The 26,381-nt window shown below is 39.8% G+C and overlaps 1 protein-coding gene across 1 annotated transcript in view; it reads right to left on the bottom strand.

Annotated features, from left to right (window-relative positions):
* Positions 1 to 9,376: 9,376 nt before the first annotated feature.
* efna2a (ephrin-A2a) overlaps positions 9,377 to 26,381 on the bottom strand; it is a 255,598-nt gene continuing 238,593 nt past the window's right edge. The window contains exons 3-4 of the mRNA XM_034195458.1: positions 19,444 to 19,509; positions 9,377 to 10,416 (exon numbers count right to left, since the gene is read on the bottom strand). Coding sequence (XP_034051349.1) covers positions 10,292 to 10,416; positions 19,444 to 19,509 — 191 coding nt within the window. The 3' untranslated portion in view covers positions 9,377 to 10,291. The remainder of the gene's footprint in view (positions 10,417 to 19,443; positions 19,510 to 26,381) is intronic.

Below are 26,381 nucleotides of genomic sequence, written 5' to 3' on the forward strand. Positions count from 1 at the left end.
AGGTATATGATAATAAGAGTGCCATGCCCAATAGTTTACCGGCAACCATTATCAACATCATACAACTGAAAAGGAGATGTTAAAACCATAGATTTTTTTTTCCAATTTCAACACTGTCATGACATGTTTTATGTCATACACAAAGTTAAGTGCGATATTTCGTGCATATCCCTATGAATTTCCACAAATATGCAAGGAATGTTTCGTATTTACACAAACAGCTGTGATGTTTAGGGTTAGGATAACAATAAGTAGAAGACAACTTACTGGTTTTTCCCCTTGCCATCATGTTGATGATGTCATCACAGATTAATTCCGATGAAAAATATGTATGGATTTTTGTTCATTGCTTTTTTGTTCATTTTACTATGAATTTTTCCTGAGAATAAGCTGTCCATTTAAACAACAATGTTGTTAGCATAACTAGATTAAGTATATGGAAGATTTAAATTTTTATAAGTGTGCAGAGACAGTATTATAAAAATCTTCTCTACTAATGCATTGCCAGTAACCAAACATCTGTTACTTCTATATTTTTGGCTCAAATATCAAAATAATGAGTATGATGCCCACCTTTATGGTGGGCATCAAACCTGACTTTTCAATTTCAGACCAGTCTTTTGAACCACTGGGCCATCCTTCTGAAAATCTGATGGAAGCGAGAGTAAAGGCTATCAGGCTATTCCGAGCCCACATTGTCAGCAGTTCAGATTAGCTGTCACATCGCGGAGGGAGAAACAGTTGAAGATTGGAGAGGGTGATTTAATCTGAATAATTTCATGGTTTGACTGGCAGCTCTCAATGCTGACCGTCCCCAGGCTCTGACGTCAGAGGACGATAGACTGTGCAAAGGTGCAATCTAATACAAGACTGCAATCAGATGGCTTTTGTAAATTAAATAAAAAGAAAAGAAAGAAAGAAATCACATTTCCACAGAAGAAACGCCACTCTACCAAATATTTCAAATGGACATAAAGACAATCTTTATTGGTGTGTTTTCTCCTTGCTCTGACTTCTGTGTTTACTTTTGACTGTAATGACTAAGATCATCTTCCACAAGAACACCACAACAGAAAAGGAGACAAACTCATACATGACATTCAGACCTGGAGGCCTCCTACTACTACCAACCATTGACGACAGAAGGATAGCATCAGTGGAACAGAAGGGGAGACCCTTTTTTTTTTATCTTCCACAGGCTATACCCCATCACTGCATTCCACACAGGAATCATTGAAAGTGACTTTAAATGCTACAAAAATAAGATGAACCAGTGAAGAGTGTGATCCCACTGTTTTGTGTTTCCTCGTGTCTTTGCCATGTACAGTATGTGCATGCATGTCAATGTGTCTTTGTGTGTTTTTTGTAAATATGTGGTCCAGTGTGTATCCGTTCAGATAGGTTTTGTCCACATTTAATTGCTGTGCTATTTTAATTTTCACTTGTAAAAGCAACTACACTGAAAAAGAAAAGAAATAGTTGTACCAACTTAATTGAATTGTTTCAATTGGTAACACCTGAATGAATGAAGTTCTTTGAAATTAATTTCAAAGAACTTCAGGTGCTACCAACTGAAACAAATGATTAAGTTGGTTCTTTTTTCAGTGTACACTGAAATAAACTGAAAAAAAGAACCAACTTAATTGAATTGTTTCAACAGGTAACACCTGATGTTCTTTGAAATTAATTTCAAAGAACGTCATTCATTCAGGTGAATGAAGTTCTTTGAAATTAATTTCAAAGAACTTCAGGTGCTACCAATTGAAACAAATGACTAAGTTGTTTTTTTTTTTTTTTCAATGTACACTAAAATAAACTGAAAAAAGAACCAACTTAATTGAATTGTTTCAACAGGTAACACCTGATGTTCTTTGAAATTAATTTCAAAGAACGTCATTCATTCAGGTGAATGAAGTTCTTTGAAATTAATTTCAAAGAACTTCAGGTGCTACCAATTGAAACAAATGACTAAGTTGTTTTTTTTTTTTTCAATGTACACTAAAATAAACTGAAAAAAGAACCAACTTAATTGAATTGTTTCACTTGGTAACACCTGAATTAATGAAGTTCTTTGAAATTAATTTCAAAGAACTTAAGGTAAGTTGGTTCTTTTTTCAGTGTACACTAAAATAAACAAATTGTTTCAATTGGTATCACTCAAATGAATGAAGTTGTCCCAAATGTTGCTTTGAATGAACCTAATTCACTTGAGTGTTCCCAATTGAAGCACATTAGAAAGTTGGCCCAGCAGCTATTTTTTGAGGCTATAGACGGGGATTCCTTTTTAGGATTCAATATCTCCAAATAGACTTTTATTCCCAGAGCTGAGAATTTTTACACAGACCCTCAAAGGGACATGAGCAAATGTTATTTTTCTCCCATGTTCAGTGTTCACTTGGGTTATTATCTGATGAACACTAATAATCAGTGCACACTGGATATTATCCCATTTTTACTAGACACAAGTTATCAGCTGGTGCATAGTATATAATGAGTATTGCCTATTAGATACACTACATATATCTAGTGCTCACTCGATACTTGATAATATCTCTATAATATATAATAATATCTATACAAACAAGATACAAGCCAATGCCTCCGGCTTCGACCTGCCTTTGTCCCGCCTGATGACACACTGTATAAAATAATCATTTCATAGCTGATGACGCATTTGCGCTCAGAACTTGACTGATGAAACCATTCTCTCATCGCTCTCAGAATCACAGAAATTATCTACAGCTGCAGATTGTCTTGTACATGTCATGCGGTGGAGAACACATTTGGAATCTTGTCTCAGAGGTAATTATTTATATATATCGCAATTGGATTGGTAAAACAGTTGCATGTTCTTTCCTTCTTATGAGTTAGATAATGTATCTGTAAAATTATGTTTATTATAGATACAACATCCTGTCACCATCGCTACGCTACGCGCAGTGACGCAGTGCTTTCGAATAGGTTGCACAATGTTCACGACTAGTTCATGAAATTAATGCGTGCCAGTCATTTTTAACATTTCAGAATTTGTTTTGAGCACTGACACGCAGTCGTTCACAGTTTACAACGGTTTATGATCAGTTTACTCACTGGCACACCAGATTGTGTGCTAGTGTGGGGATCAAATTCGTGCAAGTGTCAAAGTGCCTTTACTCAATAACATCTAGTGCATACTAGGCAATATCTAGTGCACACTAGATAATATTGCTCGATAATATGTGGTACACACTGGATAATATCTAGTGCTTAGTAGATTATATATAGTAGGCAATGGATAATTTAGACAGTATCTGGTGCACACTAGATAATTCTCAAGGTTGGCGCTACACCACTTCAGCAAAGTGGTGTAGGCGAGAATTCGTACTTCCATGACTGGCTGCTCGGTGAAAACACACTCGAGCTGTATGCTGTTCTGTTAAAATCAGCTGTTTTTTTATTGTCTCTAAATTGCTTCTAACAGCCAGTTGATAGCTCCCATTGCCTGGAACGATGAGCTTTATACACCAAGTTGACCTGAAATGAATCATTGTACATCACACTGACTTTATTGGCGAGTCTGACCCCTTAGAAAAGTGACCAAATTACATGTATTTGTATTGAATTCGGCGATGTTCTCACCGACAAAATCCGCCCCTCGAGGGTAAATGCCCAGAAGACCGACCTTGAGAATAAGATACACTACCTAACATCTCGTACATACTAGATAATATCTGGTGCATACCAGATTAAATCAATTCAAAATCAGTAACATCTGGTGCACACTAGATAATATCTAGTTCACACAATGCCTGGTGCACGCTAGAAAACAGTGTGTACTAGGTAGCATACAAGATAATATTTACACACTAGATATCTGGTCCATGCTTTATTTTAGTGCTTATTAAACAATTTCCTTCAGGATTAATAAAGTTCTTCTTATTCTTATTGATTAACATCTGGCAAACACATGCAGTGAAAAAAAGAGAACTGTTGGACCAATGTAAAAAAGTTCTGGTAACAGTCAAATTAATTAGGTTGATCGAAATTATTATGTAATATTAGCCAACTTAAATTTGAGTTTAATAAATCAACTTAATTCATTTCAGCATTAGCAGTTTAAGTAATTTCTCCAGATTTTCTCTTTTTTGTGTGGTATATTATATCTCGTGCTTACTACATAATATCTGGTAAACTTTAGATAATATGTGGTGTTAAATACTTAATATTTGAGTCATACTAGATAATATCTCATGGTTGCTCATGCCAACATGCACAGTAAAATCACCAGTGTAAAACTAACACCGCCAGTGTACATATGGTCTTACTCTGGTAAGAGTGGGACCATATGGTCACTGGCAGTGTTAATTTAACTGTGTAGCATCTGCTGGACACTAGATAATATCTAATACTCCGAAAAAATTATCAGGTGATAACTGAATATCCAATAACATTTGGTGGGCAATAGTATTATCTAATACTCACTAGGTGATAACTAGTGGATTGTCAAAAATATATTGTCAGTGTTCCATGATTCATATTACAAAATGGTCGATGCACATTCAAAATATCCTATCTGCTCTTAACCTAACTACTTTTTATAGCTGTCTCTAATTGATGAAACTATCTGATCTTTTTATAGCTGTCCGATTGATAAAACTAAAGTATTCACATCTATTTGGACGACATGATGGAACACTCTGATGTGTTGCGTGACACGCAGACGTACACCATAAGAATTTTACATACAGCCTTGAACACAACGTACTTTATAACCACCTACTTCACTTTTGCAGCCAATCACATAGCCACGGATTCACGACAAGCTAAGGACCACCCACACAGGGCTGGCCTAGGAGCAGAAATAGAAGTTGGCGAAGAGAAAATCTGGGGTCTTTGTTCCAGATGTGGCATGTGATCTGTTCAAAGATCCCAGCAGTGCTACATGACTTTCTGTTTCAGTGTAGGCACCTTTCAATACAAGAGCTACTTTGAAGTCTGTTTCCTGTCCAATTCTTTTTGAGATCACTCACCACATAAAAGAACCTAACAATGTTTTATTAATTTTGCTCACACTCTTTTAGGAGTTCCACAACATTTGATGAGGACACATAATATTGCTTGCTGTAGTTCAGAATGAGTGAAATGCTCCAGCAGAAGCCCAGTTGTTAATTGATGTTTCAGTTGAGGTTGAGATGTGGCAATAACAATCCTCATATCCCATTAAATGTCAGCATAAAAACATCATGGAGCTCTCCATCTTGTAACTGCACATAATATAATTTCTTTGCACATGAGTTGCCATGGGTGCATGTCAGCATGTTGTAATGTCTACAAAATGGAACCACCGCATGCTGTATTTACCTTATTGTATCAAGTGGTGGGCACAGTTTGGCTAGTGAGCTAACAGCTAATGCTAACCTTTTGGGTTGTGGATTAGCTTTTCAGCTAACCTTGAAAACCATTAGTGGATCAATTAGCTTCCACTAACTCTAGTTCTGCTCAGTTTAAGTTCGCTAACTTTTGAAAAAATATGATAAAATTTAACAGTCATAAAGGTTTGTAAACCCTGGAATCTTATGCTTGTTCCTGTTGCATCAGTTAGCTTTCACTAAATCTAGTTCTGCTAAATTTAAGTTAGCTAATGTAAAAAACAAACAAACAGAAATTTAATGGTCATAAACATTTGTAAACCCTAGAATGTTACATTTGTTCCTACTGGTGCTTATACACAAATCCGATAAGTGAAATAAACATACATGAAGGCAATAAGCATCACCTCGAGGAGATGGTGGAGCATCAGATCAAGCCAGAGTTATTTTCCATGTGTACTTTACTTTATACAATTATAGATTTTGATTTCGGTGTACCTGTGATTATGCAGACCTGGTCAGGATGGGGTTCACCAAGGAACCCCTCAGGATTGGGTTCACCGAGGAACCCTATCCTGACCAGGTCCGCAAAATCACGGGTACACCGAAATCAAAAGTCTATAACTGCTTTATTATATGGTAAACAAGAAAATTGGGAGTTTGTCAAACATACTAAAACTGAAAAATCAATCTCAAGTTTAAACTCTTTATTATTACTGTCATACTGCACCAACTGACATCCCATTGATTGACTGGAGATGCCTGTTAAGTCCATGATGAAGAGTCATCAGGCTTGTTTTCTTATAAAGTTCGCCATTCACCTGTCTAGCTTCTGCGTAAAATCGACCGAGTACTCCGTCAAGCATCCGTCTGTCATAAGTTTCAAAGTTGGGCGCATGTCTCTTTTCAGTGACGTACTTGCGAAACTCTGCGGGTGTTCTTCGCATCTTTTTTGTGTAAAATTCATTTTAAGTCAGCGTCGCTGACAGACGCAAACCTGTCTTCTGCCATCTTGTCAACAAACTGACAGCTGAAGTAGGCGCTGTATCACGTTATGTGATTGGTCGTTATCGATAGAAGGCATCGCTCGATTAGCTAGTGCTACGCTGCACGCGAGGTGTATTCATTTCGCACGCGCAGTCTGCTCGGCTCCACCAGCAGTCAACTCGGCATGTGGTGCAGCTCAGAAAGTGGCGAATGGGCCAATCAGAAGTTGGCAAAATCCAATACCATATAATACTTCTTAATATTTCATATTCATTTAATTTTTCTATACGGTGAATGAACTGTGCCTTGAATAGAAACTACTGATTAATTTGATTTGTTCATGGAATTATTTATGTACCTCTTGGTACCTTCACGTTTACGCTATAACATATTAAAATTTCAGCTCTTTAGGCCTGTTTGTTGAGGGTTTTGGAGAAAAAAAGAGCAAACCATTAATTCATATAATAAAAGTTAGTGGTAGTTTCTGCTAAATTCTTAGCGGTTTATCTGATTAGCATGATTATGGTTAAGGTTTCAGTTAGCGGTTTTAGCATTTGTCAGTGCTAACTTTTAGAGTCTCTGTGCCCACCACTAGCTCTGTCTGAACGGACACAAACTGATCCGTGTGTGTACATCGTCATGTGAGAATGTATGTATTTTCACAGTGCTTTGCTCGTTATGTTCATTTCCCAACATTAAAGATGCTCAGTTCCGCGACATGTTTCCTCTCTGTCGTACGCTCCGTCGCTCGTTGTGCTGTTGTCCAGTCCACGAATGATCCCGCCGCCTCACAGGAACCACGTTCTTCTCCACGTGGGTGTACTGCATGTGATCATGTGATGCTACCAACCACACACCTCGCCTCATTAGCCACAGTCTTAAAAACGCTTTCCCCGTACTGGTTTAACCCACAGACCCAGGACCAGCTTTAGTCAGTGTTTATGTCCGTTGTGAGCTGGCCCGGCCTTCGAGGCCTGACTTCCAGTCAGTTTCACTTCACTGGTCCATTTATCTACTGGCCCGAGCTAATCCATCAACGACCAAAAGCCAGACAGGGAGAAAGCGCGTGAGAACAGAGGTCAAATTATTTTTCCTTTGATATTCGAAGAGTCTCGGGGAGAGCAAGAGAGCGGTAGCGTGGTGTTTCTTGATTTTCCTCATGAAAAAATATATCATCATTACAAACAAGATAGAGATCTAAAGATTTCACAGTGGTCATGCAACTGAGTGTCGCCTCCTTTTCTCACCTGTTCTCCGTTCAGCCTCTCTTTAGCCCCGCCCCTGCCCCGCCCCCTCGACGACTCATTCATCCCGCCAGTCTGAGAGAAGGTTCCGTTAAGTGACCACAGTCAGAATAATACAGATAGACAGGAGGTGGGTGACCAGTGGTACATTCATACATGAGAAAAATCATGGTTCCAACAGTCACCCGAGCCGCTCGACATTAGACAGTGCTGAAGACGCCTGTGCTGGTCAGGCTGTGATAAATGCTTTGTTTAGAAACGCAAATTAGTTAAAATACATCCCACTTGAAAATATACATCCAGATCCAGATCCAGTCCCACCCACACTAACAGGTCGAGGGAGACCCCTGGAGGGTGTTTCCTAAGAACATTACTTGGATGGCATTTGCTTGGAATGACGTTAAGGGTATCCAAAGGTCCCGGCAGACATCAGGATAAGAAGTCGGGATTCCAGAAATTAAATGTAAATATGGCTGTCAGTGTCTGGCACTTAGCTGCGGCACAAACACAAACTTCTCATAAACAACATAGGAAAGTTTCCTTCTGGGTATACAATTGTGTCTGTTTTAGTTCTGAATTATTGCTGTGTGTAGCAATGCAAAATGGAAACATAAAAAGTTGGCATTTATTGCAGCAAGGAGGTAAACTGACTGTCTTTTTTTATAGTATTATTTTATTTTATTTATTTGTTTTTTGTATCCGATTTTTTTTCAGTAAAATTTGGTGGTGAGGGAGGTGTTAAGTGGAATACATTTTGAATCAGATCCAGGGGAAATTAAAATTTAATTAATGAATTAATTCATAATTTTAAGTTAATCAATTATTTAATTATTATTATTAATATTATTATTACAATATATTCTAATTTCCATTTTCCATAATTAATTTCCATTTATTTGTATCTGCAAAAACCAAAAGGATTTCAATGAAATTTCATAGTGATGTTATTCTTTGTTTCAAAAAAAGAGCTGCTCAGACTTTGAGCCATGTAGATACAATTTTTTTTATGAAAATCTTTTTAAGGTCTCCATTAAATTCCCATATTATTTGTAATTGTGAAATCATACAATATTTGTTCTCCTACTACTTCCAAGTCTTTTGTCTGGGTTCCAACAAAACTAGTTTATGAATGAAGGTCAACTCAGAAATTGCCTTCAAAGGGTTTAGCAAGGGTCAAGGTCATTGGGGTTCAAATGTCAAAATTTAGAGTCCCCCACCCCTCAGATGTCCACCAAACTTGGCACACAGATGTAGGTGGGTTCTGAAATTGCCCAGGCAAGATAGAATTTTCCAAACATCAACCACTGGGGTCAGTCACCTTGGGGGTCAAAGCACCAAACTGGGCGCACACGTGGAGGTGGGTTCCAGAATTTATGAGCAAAGTCACATTTGCTCAAGGTCAATCATTGGGGCCAAGGTCACGTTGGCCCCTGTGTTGGTCGGTCCACTCCTTCCCGGTCCTTTTGCTGATTTCTACCAAACCTGGTATGTCCACGTTGATCCACTAAATGCCCCTGAAGAATTAAGTTAGTCACAGATCAAGGTCAAGAACATTTTCCAACCTGATTTAGACCAAATGTTGCACACACGTAGGTGGATTCCAGAAGTGCCAGAGCAAGGCTGGCCTGAATTCAATCATTTAGGTCATGGTCAAAGTCACTGGGGTCAAATGTCAGACTGCTGTAGCCCCTAGAGTCCTCATACCCACAGGTACCATGTCCTAATATGCAAAAGTCACCAAAGTTTCACGGATCTTACTGCGTTTGTGACGAAAAAGTTTGCTTTTCCAAAAATTCCTTTTCCTGCACTCAGTCGGCTTTGCTCTGAAATGAATGAATCCTGATGTCTGTGAGGGTATTTACCTAAATTCACTGTTCACGTTACAATCTGAGGAAACGTCCTTTATGAGTCATCCAGCACACAACCCTGACCCTCCTCCTAAAACTGGCCATGGTTATACTTGTCATCATATTGTGATTTTTCAGCTGCTCTGGATAACTTTTCTATTACATTGCCACAAATGTACATTGGCTCTGAACATATCAACACATACAATATGACACTTTCTAACATAGTCCTATTTAATAGATCCTTTTCTGCGCTGGTCTGGCAACCTACTCTTCTCAGTTTCTATGCGTTGCTCCTCTGTGCGTTGTTATTGGAATGTGTCCAGACACTATAGAATTCCAATTACAAAGCAAGCTCGGCCACTTCCAATTCTTGCTTGGAGGATAGGACAGCAATGTGAGCAAAATCCAATTTTTGTGCATCCAGGCCTATCGCTTAATGCATCCTCCCGGTAGGAATTACACTGGAACGACAAGTTTAATCATAGCCACGGCTACATGGAGCTCATCAGCGATGAAGAGTCAATAGTCAAATCAAACGGCCCCCTGAAATGAGTGCAGAGACATTTCCCTTGTGTTTATCAGCTGAGAGGTGCTTTGCATCTCTTTCTTCCAGAATTGGCAGATCAGAGATGAAGGACCGCCTCCCAAACAGTCCAAGACCAGGCCGGCGCTTTCAGCCAGGCCTGGAGAAGGTGTCCGTGACTGGGCCTTGTACGGGGGCTGGCAGTGGGGGTGGTTTGTGGGAGTTCAGAGGTGGAGGTGGGAGGGAGACGAAGGGCTTCCCTGAGGGGTGGTGGAATTAGAGGGACAACCAGCCCAGCCCAGAATCCTCGGGGTGGGAGCTCCACGGAAGAGAACGGGCTCACAGCCAGGAGAAGAGTCCCAGCAACAGCGAGACCAGAACGGCCAACGGGGCCACGGACCCGGACCTCCGGCTCGGACCGCCGTCCGTCAGGAAGGGTTCTGGAGAATCATATCCCGACCCATCTGAAACACAACAGAGAAGAGAGAGAGAAAGGAAAAGAAACGACAAAACATCTGAACTCAGGAGGATGCGCGCGCAGAAAGACAACGCGATAACACAACAAAGCAACAAGAGAAGAGGGGTTTCTGCGAGAAACAAAAAGGCAGACAAGCGGAACCATGCAGCGGGGGGGGGGGGCGCGGAAAGTGAGTGACAAACCACTAAACGTCAACATCCGAGGGACAGAAAGAAAGAAGAGAGGAGGAGAAGACGACAGTAACGGAGCTCTGCAGGGGGTTTAACCAACCTAATTACAGTTTAATTACAGAGACTTGGAATGTGGAGCAACACACACACACTCACACACGCACACACACGCAGCACAGAGCTTAGTGTGAGTGCGACGATATTTCACAGATGTGATAGAAGCCGCAATGTCAAATGGATTACTTTAACAGCAAAAAAAAAAAAGAAAAAAAAGAAAAGCTGCTTCAGTGATGGATTAAAAGAGCGGATGTTGTTTGAGTCATTATGGAGGAGGAGAGAAACTCTTTTTCTCCTACAGATGCAGAACGATGTGAGCCTTGAAAGCTGCACAGGCCGACTCGTCCTTTCCCGAAGATCTTCAAAGCCGCGTCATTGTCGAGGGAGACGTGTTACAACCCGGGCTCGACTCCTAAATTAGGGCTTAGTTTGAAAACTCTGATTTTTAAAGGATGTACACGGAGTTTTTTTTTATAGCTTGTTGCAGTCTGATTCTCTTATATGCCAAATGTAAGTTGACTTACTGTACTTTTTAAAAACCAGACACATTTGTGTGAGCGCTGAGTTCTACGCTGACGGATGTTTTTGGCAGTCAAGAATTTTGAGAAAAATGTAGTGTTTGAAATGAGATATCTGGTGGTTGTTTTCACACCTGTTTGTTTGTCTTTTAATGAAGAGCCTGTAACCCACAATTTTTCCATATAAAATTATGATTTTTTTTTTTTATTTAACAGAGGATTCATATCCTCTGGCTAGAACTGATTAAATTTTCAAGGTCAAAGGTCAAAGTCAGGAAAAATCATGGAAAATTGGAACAATCCCTATCCTTTTACATTGAACAAATATTTCTAAATTCATAACTCTGTCAAAAAATATTGTATTTCTTTCATATTTGAGAGTGTTATGTACAATGGTATCCTTTATCGACTGACAAAGTTTGATCCAGATCTGATCCAGATTACAGATTTTGTGCCCATTTCAATTTAACATTGGAAAGCTCATTTAATGTAGATTTTACATGATATCTCAATCAAACGTGCTCGTAGTTGAATGTGAGTTACAGACTGGCACTCAGTATCACCTGATAAAGTTTGTTCCGGATCTCATCCGGATTGTGGATTTCGTGGACTTTTGAATATAATATAGAAAACCCCATTTGGTGTACATTTTGCATAATATCTCAAATAAAAATGCCTCAGTCACTCTCATATTTCTGTTATGGATTTACCTACATCACCAAAGCTGAATGGAGGTTCCAGTTTTATGCCTGTTTGTCTATCTTCCAGTTATCAGTTGGAAGCCATATGCCGAAAAGCAATTTCAATTTCTTTTCATTTATACAGAGCCAAATCACAACAAGTTGCCTCAAGGTGCTTTCACACAAGTAAGGTCTAATCTTACCAACCTTACCAAGCAATTACAAATTGTGCATAGCAGAAATAACCAACGTTCTGTGAAAATTATCTGAAAAAGAATTCAGAAACCTAAAAAGTTCTGGAAAAAACCTGACAACACCACAAAAAAAACCTGTGATTCAAGTGCATGAACTAAATGTATTCTCCTGACATTTGATCACATCTAATTTATCTTATGAAAAGCCATTTCTAACAGGACTTTGACCTTGAACATTTTTTCCAAGGTAAAAATTTGTGAAATTGGAAACTAGTGTTGGTGGAGGTTTGCGCTCTACAAGCATGGTTTAAATCCAATTTAAAATGTTCAAATATTTCTAGTCTAAAAACAAATATGTAAATAAATCAATAAAAAACATTCTTCTGTTTAATAAAGGAAATAATTTAACCTGCAAATCTCATTTTCAAAGAAAATGAAAGAAAAACAAAAAAAACCCTCCCGCAGGGATTTCTTTATTTACTTTGACTTCTGTTACATCGCCGACAGTTTGAACCCAAGATATTACATGTTTTGTGTGGTCAACTTAATTTCATTTGTTATATACACTGCTAAATAATAATAATAATAATAATAATAATGGAACACTCTGAAAATGCATCAGATATCAATTGGAGGAAAAAAATCATGCTAGATACCTTTCCAGATATGAAAGGATGCCACACTGTTTGATGGAAATGTAAATGGTCAACCTGCAGAAGGCTGAATTCAAAGACACCCCAAAAATCAAAGCAGAAAAAAAAGAAAGAAAGATAAGATGTGACAGACTTGTCCATTCTGACAAAATTTTAGCAACTCAGAATGATACTCAGTAGTTTGTCTGGCCTCCACATGCTTGTACACATTCCTGAAAACATCGGGGAATGCTCCTAGTCCTCCCAGATCTGGGCCAGGGCATCAACTAGCTCCTGGACAATCTGAGAGACAACTTGGCAGTGTTGGATGGACTAAAACAAAATGTCCCAGAGGTGTGCTATTGGATTTAGTTCAGGCAAGCATGGGAGTCAGTCAATGGTATCAACTCTCACCACATGAGGCCGGGTGTTCATGCACCAGGAGGAACCCAGGACCCACTGCACCAGCGTCGAGCCTGACAGTGGCTCCAAGGATTTCATCCTGATACCTAATAGCAGTCAGGGTGCCATTGTCTAACCTATAGAGGTCTGTGTGTCCTTCAGGGATATGCCTCCCCAGACCATCACTGACCCACCACCAAACCAGTCATGCTGAATGATATTGCAGCATAACATTCTCCACGGCATCTTCAGACCCTTTCATGTCTTCATATGTGCTCAGGTTGAACTTGGTCTCATCTGTGAAAGCACAGAGTACTGGTGGTGGACCTGGCAATTCTGGTGTTCTACGGCAAATGCCAATTGAGCACCATGGTGCCAACTAGTGAGCACAGGGCTCACTACAGGATGCCAGGCCCTCAGGCCACCGTCATGACGTCTGTTTCTGACTGTCTGGTCAGAGACATCCACACCAATCACCTGCTGGAGGTCGTTTTTAGCTCACCTTCAGTCCAGGTGAGCTTATGTCATGGGACGCCCATTGGTTGGCGTCATCATCTTTGTGTGAAAACATCTTCATCTCTGAAACCGCTGGACCAATGAAGCTGAAACTTAGTGTGCATGTTCTGACCCACGAGGACATCAAAGTTTGCTCGAGGGGTTCCGATCCATTTTCAAATATGGCCGCAATGGCGACCATATGGATAATCTCATACTTACGCAGCAACTGAGCTGAAATTTGCTGCATGGGTTGCAATCAGCAATCCCAAAAACAAAATGTGATGGTTTTGCATCAGGATAGGCCATGCTCATTTGCACCTTGTTAGCTTCTCGGCCATTTTTAATTATCCCAGCAGTCACAGGGCGTGAGGCAGGGTACACCATGGACAGGATACCAGTCAATCACAGGGCAAAATATACAATCCCAATTCCAGTGAAGTTGGGACGTTTTGTAAAATGTAAATAAAAACAGAATACACCACAAAAACAAGATTTTTAATGTTCAAACTGATAAACTTTATTGTTTTTGTGCAAATTTTTGCTCATTTTGAAATGGATGCCTGCAACACGTTTCAAAAAAGCTGGGACAGTGGTATGTTTACCACTGTGTTACATCACCTTACCTTCTAACAACACTCAATAAGTGTTTGAAAACTGAGGACACTAATTGTTGAAGCTTTGTAGGTGGAATTCTTTCCCATTCTTGCTTGATGTATGACTTCAGTTGTTCAACAGTCCGGGGTCTCCGTTGTCGTATTTTGCGCTTCATAATGCCCCACACATTTTCAATGGGCGACAGGTCTGGACTGCAGGCAGGCCAGTCTAGTACCCGCACTCTTTTACTATGAAGCCACGCTGTTGTAACACATGCAGAATGTGGTTTGTCATTGTCTTGCTGAAATAAACAGGGACGTCTCTGAAAAAGACGTTGCTTGGATGGCAGCATGTGTTGCTCCAAAACCTGGATGTACCTTTCAGCATTGATGGTGCCATTACAGATATGTAAGTTGCTCATGCTATGGGCACTAACACACCCCCATATCATCACAGATACTGGCTTTAGAACATTGTGCTGGTAACAATCTGGATTGTCTTTTTCCTCTTTTGTCCAGAGGACACGATGTCCATGATTTCCAAAAATAATTTGAAATGTGGACTCTTCAGACCACAGCACACTTTTCCACTTTGCGTCTGTCCATTTCAAATGAATTCGGGCCCAGAAAAGTCAGCGGTGTTTCTGGATTTTGTTGATGTATGGCTTTCGCTTTGCATGGTAGAGTTTTAACTTGCACTTGTAGATGTAGCGACGAACTGTGTTAACTGACAATGGTTTTCTGAAGTGTTCCTGAGCCCACGCAGAAAGATCCTTTACACAATGGTGTTGGTTTTTAATGCAGTGCCATCTGAGGGATCGAAGGTCACGGGCATTCAATGTTGGTTTTCGGCCTTGCCGCTTACATGTAGAAAGTTCTCAAGATTCTCTGAATTTTCTTGATTATATTATGGACTGTAGATGATGGAATCCCTAAATTCCTTGCAATTGAACATTGGACTCTTTTTTTCATGCAGTTGTTCACAAAGTGGTGATCCTCGCCCCATCTTTGCTTGTGAATGGCTGAGACTTTTGGGGATGCTCCTTTTATATCCAATCATGAGTGTTCTCAGTTCCCAAACGCTTATTGAGTGTTGTTAGAAGGAAAAGTGATGTAACACAGTGGTAAACATACCACTGTCCCAGCTTTCCTGAAACGTGTTGCCGGCATCCATTTCAAAATGAGCAAATATTTGCATGACAACAATAAAGTTTAGCAGTTTGAAATATCTTGTCTTTGTGGTGTATTCAATTGAATATAGGTTGAAGAGGATTTGCAAATCATTGGATTCTGTTTTTAATTTACATTTTACACAATGTCCCAACTTCATTGGAATTGGGGTTGCAGACAGACAAACATATTCACATCCGTACGCACAGCTACGGTCCATTTAAAGTTTCCAATTCACTTAACCTGCATGTATTTAGATGTGGGAGGAAGCCTGAGCACACGGAGGGAACCCACACAAACTCCGGGAGAACATGCAAACTCCACACAGAAAGGCCCCAGGTGGGAAGCGATCCCATGACCTTCTTGCTGTGAGGCAACAGTGCTAACCACTAAGCAACCATGTTGCTTTATTTACTGATTCATGTATCAATACTACCTCTAAACCGCCCCTGTTCCAACTTTTTTGGAATGTATTGCATGCCTTAAAAGAGCAGCTGGTCTGCTCTGTGTCAGCCTGATCCTGTCAGATCTCAGAAGCTAAGCAGAGCAGGATCTGGTTAGTGCTTGGATGGGAGACCTCTTTGGAACCCCAGCAGCTGTGTGTGTTTCTCCAGGTGAAACTGGTGTTGCATCAGGAAGGGCATCCAGCGCAAAACTTATGCCAATGACCAATGCAGATCTGGCTGTATCTGCTGTGGCGACTCCGAACAAAACCGGGAGCAGCCAAATGAACAACAACAAACATTGCACGCCTTAAAAGCAAGAATTGATACATATTAACAAATGAAATTAATTTTACCACACAAAACATGAAATATCTTTACTTTTTTCTAATTTTCATTTTCAGTATGGTCTCAGGTTTTTTTCTCGTTTAGGGTTGCAATAATAACATAATTTTTTCATCAGGATTTCCATGTGATATAGAAGTTTTGTTGTCTGTTTGCAAATGTTCCTACTTTTATATTTTTATATTTTTTTCTTTATTGTCTTTTATGTTTAAGTGTTATATGTCTATAGTACACAACAAAATTTCCTTCTACTTAGCATTCATTGACAATTTAACACAAAAATGTTCACAATTCCAATATGGTGTCTTGGTTGTATCTCAGTTTGTGTTCATTGATACCAATTTCTTACCTTTCACTGCCAGTCACTGTGATACTGCTAAATGGAGTTGCAAAGATTAATTGACTAATCATTGCTTAATCTACTGTCAAATTGATCAGAAACTACATTTCTCTGTAAACGTTTGGGTACCCCTGATGATTTCCATGATTTTCCTTTATAAATCATTGGTTGTCTGGATCAGAAATTTCAGTTAAATATATCATATAGCAGATGAACACACTGATATTTGAGAAGTAAAATGAAGTTTACAGGATTTCCAGAAAGTGTGCAATAATTATTTAAACAAAACTGGGCAGGTGCATAAATTTGGGCACCCCAACAGAAAAAATATATCAATATTTAGTAGATCCTCCTTTTGCAGAAATAACAGCCTCTAAACACTTCCTATAGCTTCCAATGAGAGTCTGGATTCTGGTTGAAGGTATTTTGGACCATTCTTCTATACAAAACATCTCAGGTTTGTGACTGGGCCATTGGTTTCTGAGCATGGACAGCCCGCTTAAAATCACACCACAGATTTTCAATAATACTCAGGTCTGGGGACTGAGATGGCCATTCCAGAACGTTGTACTTGTTCCTCTGCATGAATGCCTTAGTAGATTTTGAGCAGTGTTTAGGGTCGTTGTCTTGTGAAAGATCTAGTCCCGGCACAACTTCAACTTTGTCACTGATTCATGAACATTGTTCTCAAAAATCTGCTGATATTGACTGGAATCCATGTGACCCTCAACTTTAACAAGATTCCCAGTACCTTCACTGGCCACACAGCCACACAGCATGATGGAACCACCTCCAAATTTTACTGTAGGTATGATAGGTAGGTAGGGTAGTGTTGTTCTTGGAATGCTGTGTTCTTTTTCCGCCATGCATACCGCCCCTTGTTATGTCCAAATAACTCAATTTTAGTTTCATTAGTCCACAGCACCTTATTCCAAAATGAGACTGACTTGTCCAAATGTGCTTTAGCATACCTCAAGTGACTCTGTGGCGTGTATGCAGAAAAGGCTTCCTCTGTATAGCTGAAAGATGCACAGAGACACTATCTGCAGCAAGATCATGTTGTAGGTCTTTGGAGCAGGTCTATGGGTTGACTATGACTGTTCTCACCATCCTTCACTTCAGCTTATCTGAGATTTTTCTTGGCCTGCCACTTCAGGCCTTAACTAGCACTGTGCCTGCGATCTTCTATTTCCTCACTATGTTCCTCACAATGGAAACTGACAGCTGAACTCTCTGAGATAGCTTTTTGTATCCTTCCCCTAAACCATAATGTTGAACAATCTTTGTTTTCGGGTCATTTGAGAGGTGTTTCGATGCTCCCATGTTGCCACTCATTAGAAGAGATGCAAAGAGGGGAAACATTTGCAAATGGCCACCTTAAATACCCTTTCTCATGATTGGGCTCACCTGTGTAAGGAGGTCAAGGGTCAATGAGCTTACCAAACCAATTTTGTGTTCCAATAGTTAGTGCTACATGTATTCAAATCAATAAAATGGCAAGGGTGCCCAAATTTATGCACCTGCCAAATTTTGTTTAATTATTGCACACTTTCTGTAAATACTAGAAACTTCATTTCACTTCTCAAATATCAGTGTGTGTGTCTGCTATATGATATATTTAACTGAAATTTCTGATTCAGAAAACCAATGATTTATAAAGGAAAATCATGAAAATTATCAGGGGTGCCCAAACGTTTGCATACAACTGTATTTTGATATTTGATTAATCATTTTGAATATTTTTTAAAAGTACAAATGCTCCGTTTGTTTTCAGCTTCATAAATGTGAATATTTTGTTGTTTATTTTAGTAGTTACTTTACTCCTACTATCTAGTAGTAAATGAATATCTTTGGGCTATGGACAAAACAAGAAATCTGAAGTCATCATGTTGGGTTATGAAAAGCATTGATCAACATTTTTCAAGATTTTCTGTCATTTTACTAACTGGAATTAACAAGTAATTGATTAGTTGGCTCATTATTTTCTTGATTGATCGATTATCAAAATAACTGTTCGGTACACCCACACTGCTGAATGCCAGTGTGTTTGTCATGTGTTTGCATTGAGCTGTTTGCTCCTTGAATGGGACAACTACTGCTACTTAACTAACTAACTAAATAAATCTGGTTAAACCTGTTTCATTACAACCAGATTTAAATTTTTTGTAAGTGGCAAGAGACCAACTAAAAGAAATAACACATTTTTAAAGAAGAAAACTACCTGCACATGCTATATATTTTTATATTTATAATGTTATAGTTTAGATTTATTTCTACTTATTGACATATTGAGTATATACTTCATTTTACTTGCGCACAGTACTGCATGTGGGTTTTATTTTGTAGCTGCTGCAAGTTATGTTTCATTCTTTAATAAAGGGCTGATGCATAAACATAATTTAAAAAATATGAGGTCCCCATCATTAGATTAGATTTCTGCATGAAATAGGATCATTATTAGATTAATCTGTTTTTTTCATGAGTAAATGTAAGCAGCAGATTGATGCTTTGGCTCAGTAGTATTATGCATATATTTTATATATATATATATATATATATATATATATATATATATATATATATATATATATATATATATATATATATATATATATATAAAATAGAGTGTACTTTCAGGCTGCTCTGTTGCTTTTCTACAAGGACAGAAGGTCTCTCTCACACCCGGGGTGATGTGACGTATGCCACTTTGTGCCTATGCGCTGCCACACTCTTCTCCGTGGACGCTTGTGCACTGCTGCATGTGTGAACGTGTCAGAATGTGTACATGCGTGTGTGCTAAAGTGTTGCCCGGCTGGTCTGCGAATCAGAGCACAAAGTGTAGCCGGGGCATTCTGTCAGACCTCTTATTCCACCTTAATTTTACTTTGATAGCAATCTGGAGTGTGTGCGTGTGTGTGTGTGTGTGTGTGTGTGTGTGCGTGTGCGTGTGTGTAGTTGGAGCATGGCTTACCTGGGGGTCTGACATACACCTTCAGTTTAAGACATGCCCGCCCCACATGGTTTGGGTGAGGAGATGCTGTAAAAAGTGAAAGATTGAAAAGATGAGATTAGTTGAAACAGAAAACAATTTGTGCTGCTGCCAGAACTTGGAAATGAAAAAAGGATGTCTCATAATCATTTTTTTTTCTTTTGTTTGTCTGCCATAGAGCATTTTAGTGCCTGTTTTAACTGCCCGAGCTTTGAACAGTTATGTGTAAAGCAACTCTCACACCTGACTGAGTTTGGCGCCGTATTTCTGTGCAGGGCTTTCGTACGACTCCTGTATTCCCTGGGGAGGAAGTCGGAATGCTGCTCGCCATAGTCGGAAAAGGTTAGATAATCCTGTGCCAGTTGTGAACATGTTCAAAATTTGCAGGAGCTTGGCTGGACCACCGTACTTGTTGGCCGCCTTGCGCTGAGCTCCAGGCAGCCTGGTGCAGGCTTTGCATGACTTGTACAGTTTTCACACCAAGCACACAAAGACTTTACAAGAGATGCAAAAACATGAGTATATAGTGTACACCAGGTTTACTCAGAGTTATGCTGCATTGTACTTGGCTTGCCATGAGTCGTCCCAAGCTGTGAGCGGGTTGGACCGAGGCAGCTGGGAATCCACTGAGCAATGAGATGATGATTAAAGACAGAACTGGAATGGCGCTCAGTACAATTCATACCTTGTCCAAGTGTGAACGATTCTCGATATGTCTGCGTAGCTCTTATTATTACCACAGATAAAAGAAAATACTGTGACCATAATGTACATGTTTTCTCTGTGAAAATATGAAAGCAAAGTTAGAATTCAAAGTGAATTAAAAAATTTAAATGTTCTAAATTCACCACTTTATCAAAACCCACTCCAAGAAGTCATGTTCCCCCCCACCGTCCCATGTTCCACCTCTCCACCACAGTAGAGAAGCTTCAATCTTCGACTGGACTGGGTTGCTTGACGCGAGGACCCTTGTAGAGAAGAACGTTGTTCTCTACAAGGGTCAACACAGGAGTCAGACTACCAGAGCAAGAATTTTAGCTGAGGAAGCTTCTGTGATTTGAAGCGAAACGTCCTCGCGTCAAGCAACCCAGTCCAGTCGAAGATTTAAGCTTCTCTACTATGGAAACCACCTGGACAACTGAGAGCCTTCACAGAAACCTCTCCACCATATTTCATGAAATCAGTTCAGTTGCATTCATATAATATTACAAACAAACAAACAAATGCGATGACAGTGTCGCCTTCATGGGGGAGGTAACAATTTAGCTGTGAAATATATTTTAAAAATGTGTTCTATAATCTTAATTAGAGCTTCAAACCAGATTTTTTTCAACAACAGGGGGATTCCATGTATCAGTGCGCATGCCCAGAAGTAGCACTTGCGCAATGCATCATGGGATAGTCTGTATGCCTACAGCCGGCGGCTGTGGATGCAAACAAAGAGAGATGGGCTGTTTGACAGTCAGGGTACACAAGTATGTGTCACTGGCACCAAGAAATCAAAGTGCTTACTTTGGTCAAGTTATTCATCCATATCTAACTGCTGACTGTGGTAGTTAAATACCCAAAGTTTCAGACCTGTCAGATGTTTGCACATATATTTATTTCAATATTAAAAATAACAAGTACAACCTTTCCAGAGAGGACCTTTTTTTTTTTTTTTTTTTTTTTTACTCAAATCATTGCTGTATAAATTATACAGAGTAAGATTATTGCAATCTACTCATACTGTATATACTATCTACTAAAACCAGTTGATGGTAAGTATGTACTCAGAGTATACAACTCTCAAAATGTATTAAATAATTCCCTTCGGCTGCTCCCTTGTTCTGCACTCAGGGTCACCACAGCAAATCTCAGGTGGATCTGCATGATTAATTGGCACAAGTTTTATGCCGGATGCCCTTCCTGATGCAACTCCACATTGCATGGAGTATTGTGGCAAGGGTGGGATTCGAACCGGGAACCTTCTGCGCTGAAACCAAGTGCACTAACCACTTGGTCACCACCGCTGCAATTTTTTTCAAATTTACTAAAAATAAAAAACTAAGAAATCACGTGTACTTAAGTATTCACACCCTTTGCTCAATACTTTGTTGATGTACCTTTGACAGCAATTACAGCCTCAAGTCTTCTTCATGTCCAGTCAACTGAATTTACCCCAGATGCATTCCAATTAAGCTGTAGAAATGATCAGTGGAAACAGGATGTACATGAACTCAATTTTGATCTTCATGGCTTGTTTTTCTTGTTGCTTAATGCTGACAAATTACACCTTATTTGTCATCTTTCTGCTACCCGATTCTGTTTTTCCCCTCTCTGTTTGAGGTGTGGCTCCATCCAGAAGTGGGAGTGGGTGTCTTCTTCTGCAAGCATCCTGTCCTGTACACCAGCATGGACTGTGAATACTTATGTACAGGTGAATTTTAAATAAATTTGCAAAATCTCAAAGTAACTTTTTCATATTGTCATTATGGGGTATTGTGTGTAGAATGCTGAGGAAAAAATTAATTACATCCATTTTGGAAGGAGGCTGTAACATAAAATGTGAAAAAAATGAAGCGCTGTGAATACGTTCCAGATGCACTGAAGGCAGACCTTTGCAGATATGTCGACTATAATACATCAGTGAGATTGTAAATCAGCAGTACTTTTTGTCACAGTTGTCATTCAGACCTTATTATTTGACATAATATGGTCATTAGTGCAGCTTATTTGCAGCACAGCAGCTTTTACTGCCTCGAGCGATTGAGTTTTTCTTAATATTCAAGCGTGCAATCTGGTACAAAGATACCGAGCACTTCAGGCAGTGTAAACATGTTTGTGGAGGATCAGTCAGACACGTATTAAGAGAAATACAGAATCTCAAGTCAACATGACTGTAATGTCTTTGGAACGCTGGAGGAAATCCATGCAAATTCCACACAGACTCAGGTCCTTTTTGGCCGCGAGGCGACAGTACTAACCGTGGAACTGCCCCCGCTGAATACCGAAATATGAGAAAAATGTTAAAAGTTGGAGTGATTCAAACTTCAAAGCAGACTAAATGAAACTGAACCTGGAATTTTAAAACTGGAGCCAGAGAGCTAAAGGTGACGGTGACCAAGTCTGTGACCATTCATGCATGCAGGCGTGCACGCACATCCACATGCAAGTGCAAACACATTCAGATATTGTATATGCAAACGTGCATGTAGAGACCCACTGGCCTTCTCTTTTGAGGAAATCTGTATTACCAGAATCCAAAGTGACCCTGGCGAGGACTCGTCATCAAGATCCGCAGCGCCCAGGAAATAAATCTGACCCTTCCTCTGACCTCTCCTCCCCTTCATTCTGTCCTCAACTCCTCCCTGCCTTTTTCTCTCTGCTCTTCACCACTTCCACGGGTTTCTATCTGCCCACTTCTCAAGCTTTGGATTTCTCTAAATAGTGCAGCAGATAAATGAAACAATCCTTCAAATGTTGATACAAGCACCAAATTTGGCACAGATACACCTTAGATGTTAACTCTTGAAAAAAAAACGGACTGGCCACTTGAATTTTCAATAGGCAGCCAGATAGGGGTCATTTGCAAAAATTACACAAGGATCAAAATTTAAAAATGCTCCAATCATATTGAAAGGTATTTCATATTATTTGTCTGATCATAAAGATTCCAAAAAGGTATAGTTTGGACTATGTATAACTGAATTCTATTGAGTTATGGGGTAAAAACAGCAAGAATGGTGACAAAGGTCGATTTCAGTTTGCACAGGGGTCAGAAGTTAAATTTGCTCCAATTTTGGTAAAAAGTTAAGCAAATTATTAATTGAGCTAAGAGGATTAACAAATGAAATAGTTTTGACTGTGCTAAATGTTTGATCACCAAAGTAAAGGTCAAACAAGCTCAATGTCCACTGGATCTTTCAAATAGGTCTTTTACTGTTATGATTAACGACCTCTCCTCTTCACTAGCTCCTCTGACCTCTGGTGTACCACAGGGCTCAATTCTTGGCCCTGCCCTTTTTTCGTTGTACATTATGCCATTAGGTTCTGTTATTGCCCATCATGATGTGTCCTTTCATATGTACATGGATGACTTACAAATCTATCTGCCTGTGACTTCTTTTTCAGACACACAGTCCATTAATTCTTGTCTCACTGACATAAAGCGTTGGCTATCACAAAACTTTCTCTGTCTGAACGAGTCAAAAACTGAATTCATCCTCTTTGGATCTTCCAGCCATGTAAATTCAGTTAAAAACATTACTTATTTTGGCTCTCAGCCCAACCACACTGTCAGGAATCTGGGTGTGATTTTTGACTCAGATTTCAAATTTAATAAACAAATTGACTCCGTGGTTAGAGCAAGTGTTTTCCAACTCAGACAGTTAGCTAAGGTCAAACCTTTACTAAACCACAGATATTTTGAAAAACCATCTATGCTTTTGTCATTTCACGTCTGGACTATTGTAATGCTCTATATACTGGACTTAGTCAAGCCTCTCTTCACCGTCTGCAACAGCTGCAGAATGCGGCTGCTCGCCTCCTCACCAGCACTCGCAAATATGACCATATCTCACCAATTCTTTACTCCCTCCATTGGCTCCCGGTTCAGTTCCAAATACAATTTAAACTCTTGTTGTTCATCTTTAGTTCAATCCATGGCCTCGCACCGACTTACCTCAGTGGCATTTTGACCCCTCACCAGCCCAGCAGAGCCTTGCGCTCTTCAGACCAACACCTGCTGGTGGTTCCAAGGTCGAGGTATAGACAGTGGGGCAATCGTGCCTTTGCCATGGCAGGTCCTAGACTCTGGAACTCTCTTCCTCTGGAGCTCCATCTCATCCCTGCCCCTGTTCAAAGCCAGGCTGAAAACGTATTTGTTTCAATTGGCCTTCGACACATAGAGCTGTGACTCCCTGGAAACCAACAACTGTAATATATTTTAGATGTATATGTTTTGTCTTATGGTTGTTTTTAACTGCGTGCAGCACTTTGATCAACTTTGGTTGTAGTAAAGCGCTTTAGAAATAAAACTTGATTGATTGATTTATTTACCGCATAACTCAATAGAATTCAGTTATACATAGTCCAAACTATACCTTTTTAGAATCTTTATGAACAGGCAAACACCGTGGTGTAGTTTTCACTATGACTGGAGCATCTTTTAATTTTGACCCCTGTGTAATTCAAGTGACCAGTCAGTTTTTTCAAAAGAGGAATGTCTAAGGAGTATTTGTGTCGAATATGATGCTTGTATCACCATTTGCAGGATTCCGCTCTAAATATTCTCCTATTTGTTGCACTAAAAGCGTCCACCACCAAGCAGAAAACATGTCACAGTCCCTGAAGCCCTGCTGGTATCTCTTTTTATTTCATCTTCCACTCCTTCAGAGAAAAATCCCAACACTAGATGGGATAAAAGTCTACAAGTGGATGGATATCCCATCCCCCCATTTGACCCCCCCTTCCTTCCAACTATTTTCCTCTTGTCATTTTTTTAAAGCCTTATCGGCTCTTAGAGTGCCTCTATTTCCCGGCACTTCCACAATCCATCGTCTCCTGCAAACACATTGAAAATCATTCAACCTTATCAGATGGCAGCTGGGAGAAGTAAGGGGTGGGGCGGACCTGTCAACATGTCAGTCTCATGACAAATCCACTCACAAATGGGCACACACACTTTCAAACACAAAAAACACAATACACAAACACCCGCGTAGGTCTGGCCACAAATTAAAATGAAAGATTGATGCATTTTTACGTGTCGGAGGAGAGATGTACACGGCCACGCCCGCAACCCGCCCATCTGTTGGTCAAATCTGACAACACTGCACTGTTCTACCTCAGTGTGCATGTGAGACACACACACACAAAATATAAAATGTGTGCTTAGCTGTCAATCAAGATGATGGACATGGCCTTTCACGGAATCACAATTACTTGACAGCTGACCTCGCAACCCCCACCGCTTCCCGCAACACGTATTCACACATGTACACAAACACACACATGCTCAAATCTAGCAGAATACACACTGCCCTCAGGAGGTCCCAGAAACACAATACTCTAGTCAGCAACTATACAACTCCAGTGGGGCCCTGTCCATCCTTACATGAGCCGGGAAACAAAAGATGGTGTGCCGACTGTGGAAAGTGCAATAGGACTTCGGGTGGCCCTTAACTTTGAGCTCTCTGGCTTTTGCCTGCTTTGTCTTTATATCTGTAGAGCGCAAGAAGTATGCAGCAATATTCACAAATGTTTTCCAATTGTTCCCAAAAATATAGTGTCTTCGCCCCTGTTTGTTTCAAAATTAATTTGTTGGATTGTTGTTAGACGAATGAAGTAGTAAGTCCAATATAGGCTGTGAGACCTGTTGGTGTCAGTGCTTATCCGTAGCATGAAGTGGACTTGAGTCTATGATTCCACCTGGATGGGACTCTAATCCATTGTAGAGTTCTTGTTTGGATTACGCAAAAGGAAATAACCAATTAACATGAAACTTGAAGTTGAGTCTAGTTTCAAAGAGAACCCATTAAATGTTGGAATACAGCAAACAAAATTACACATGTATATTTAACCATTTGTCATCTTTTATATAAAAATGTGACTCTGTATGTGTCTGCAGCGAAGGCGTGGCTTTCTCTGTACGTAATAGGGCTATTCCACAGAGTGCCGTTCCTTCCCGTTTGATCCCGAATAGCAAATCATGGTGTTTTAAAGTATCACAGTAACTTCTTTATCCATCATTTCTCAGCCTTGAACAAACTTGGTATAGTCAGTAATTATGGCCATACTCAAGTCTTGAAATCAGGGTGAAATTTTCGAGCTGTTCAAAAAATTTCATCCCAATTTCCCTAATTGGCGTTGTTAAGTGATCACTTCTGAGTGTTTGTACTCTTAACCGCTATAGTCATGTTTGAACATCTTTAAACAGG

The sequence above is a fragment of the Thalassophryne amazonica genome, chromosome 19 (assembly GCF_902500255.1).
Source record: "Thalassophryne amazonica chromosome 19, fThaAma1.1, whole genome shotgun sequence".
Classification (NCBI taxonomy): domain Eukaryota; kingdom Metazoa; phylum Chordata; class Actinopteri; order Batrachoidiformes; family Batrachoididae; genus Thalassophryne; species Thalassophryne amazonica.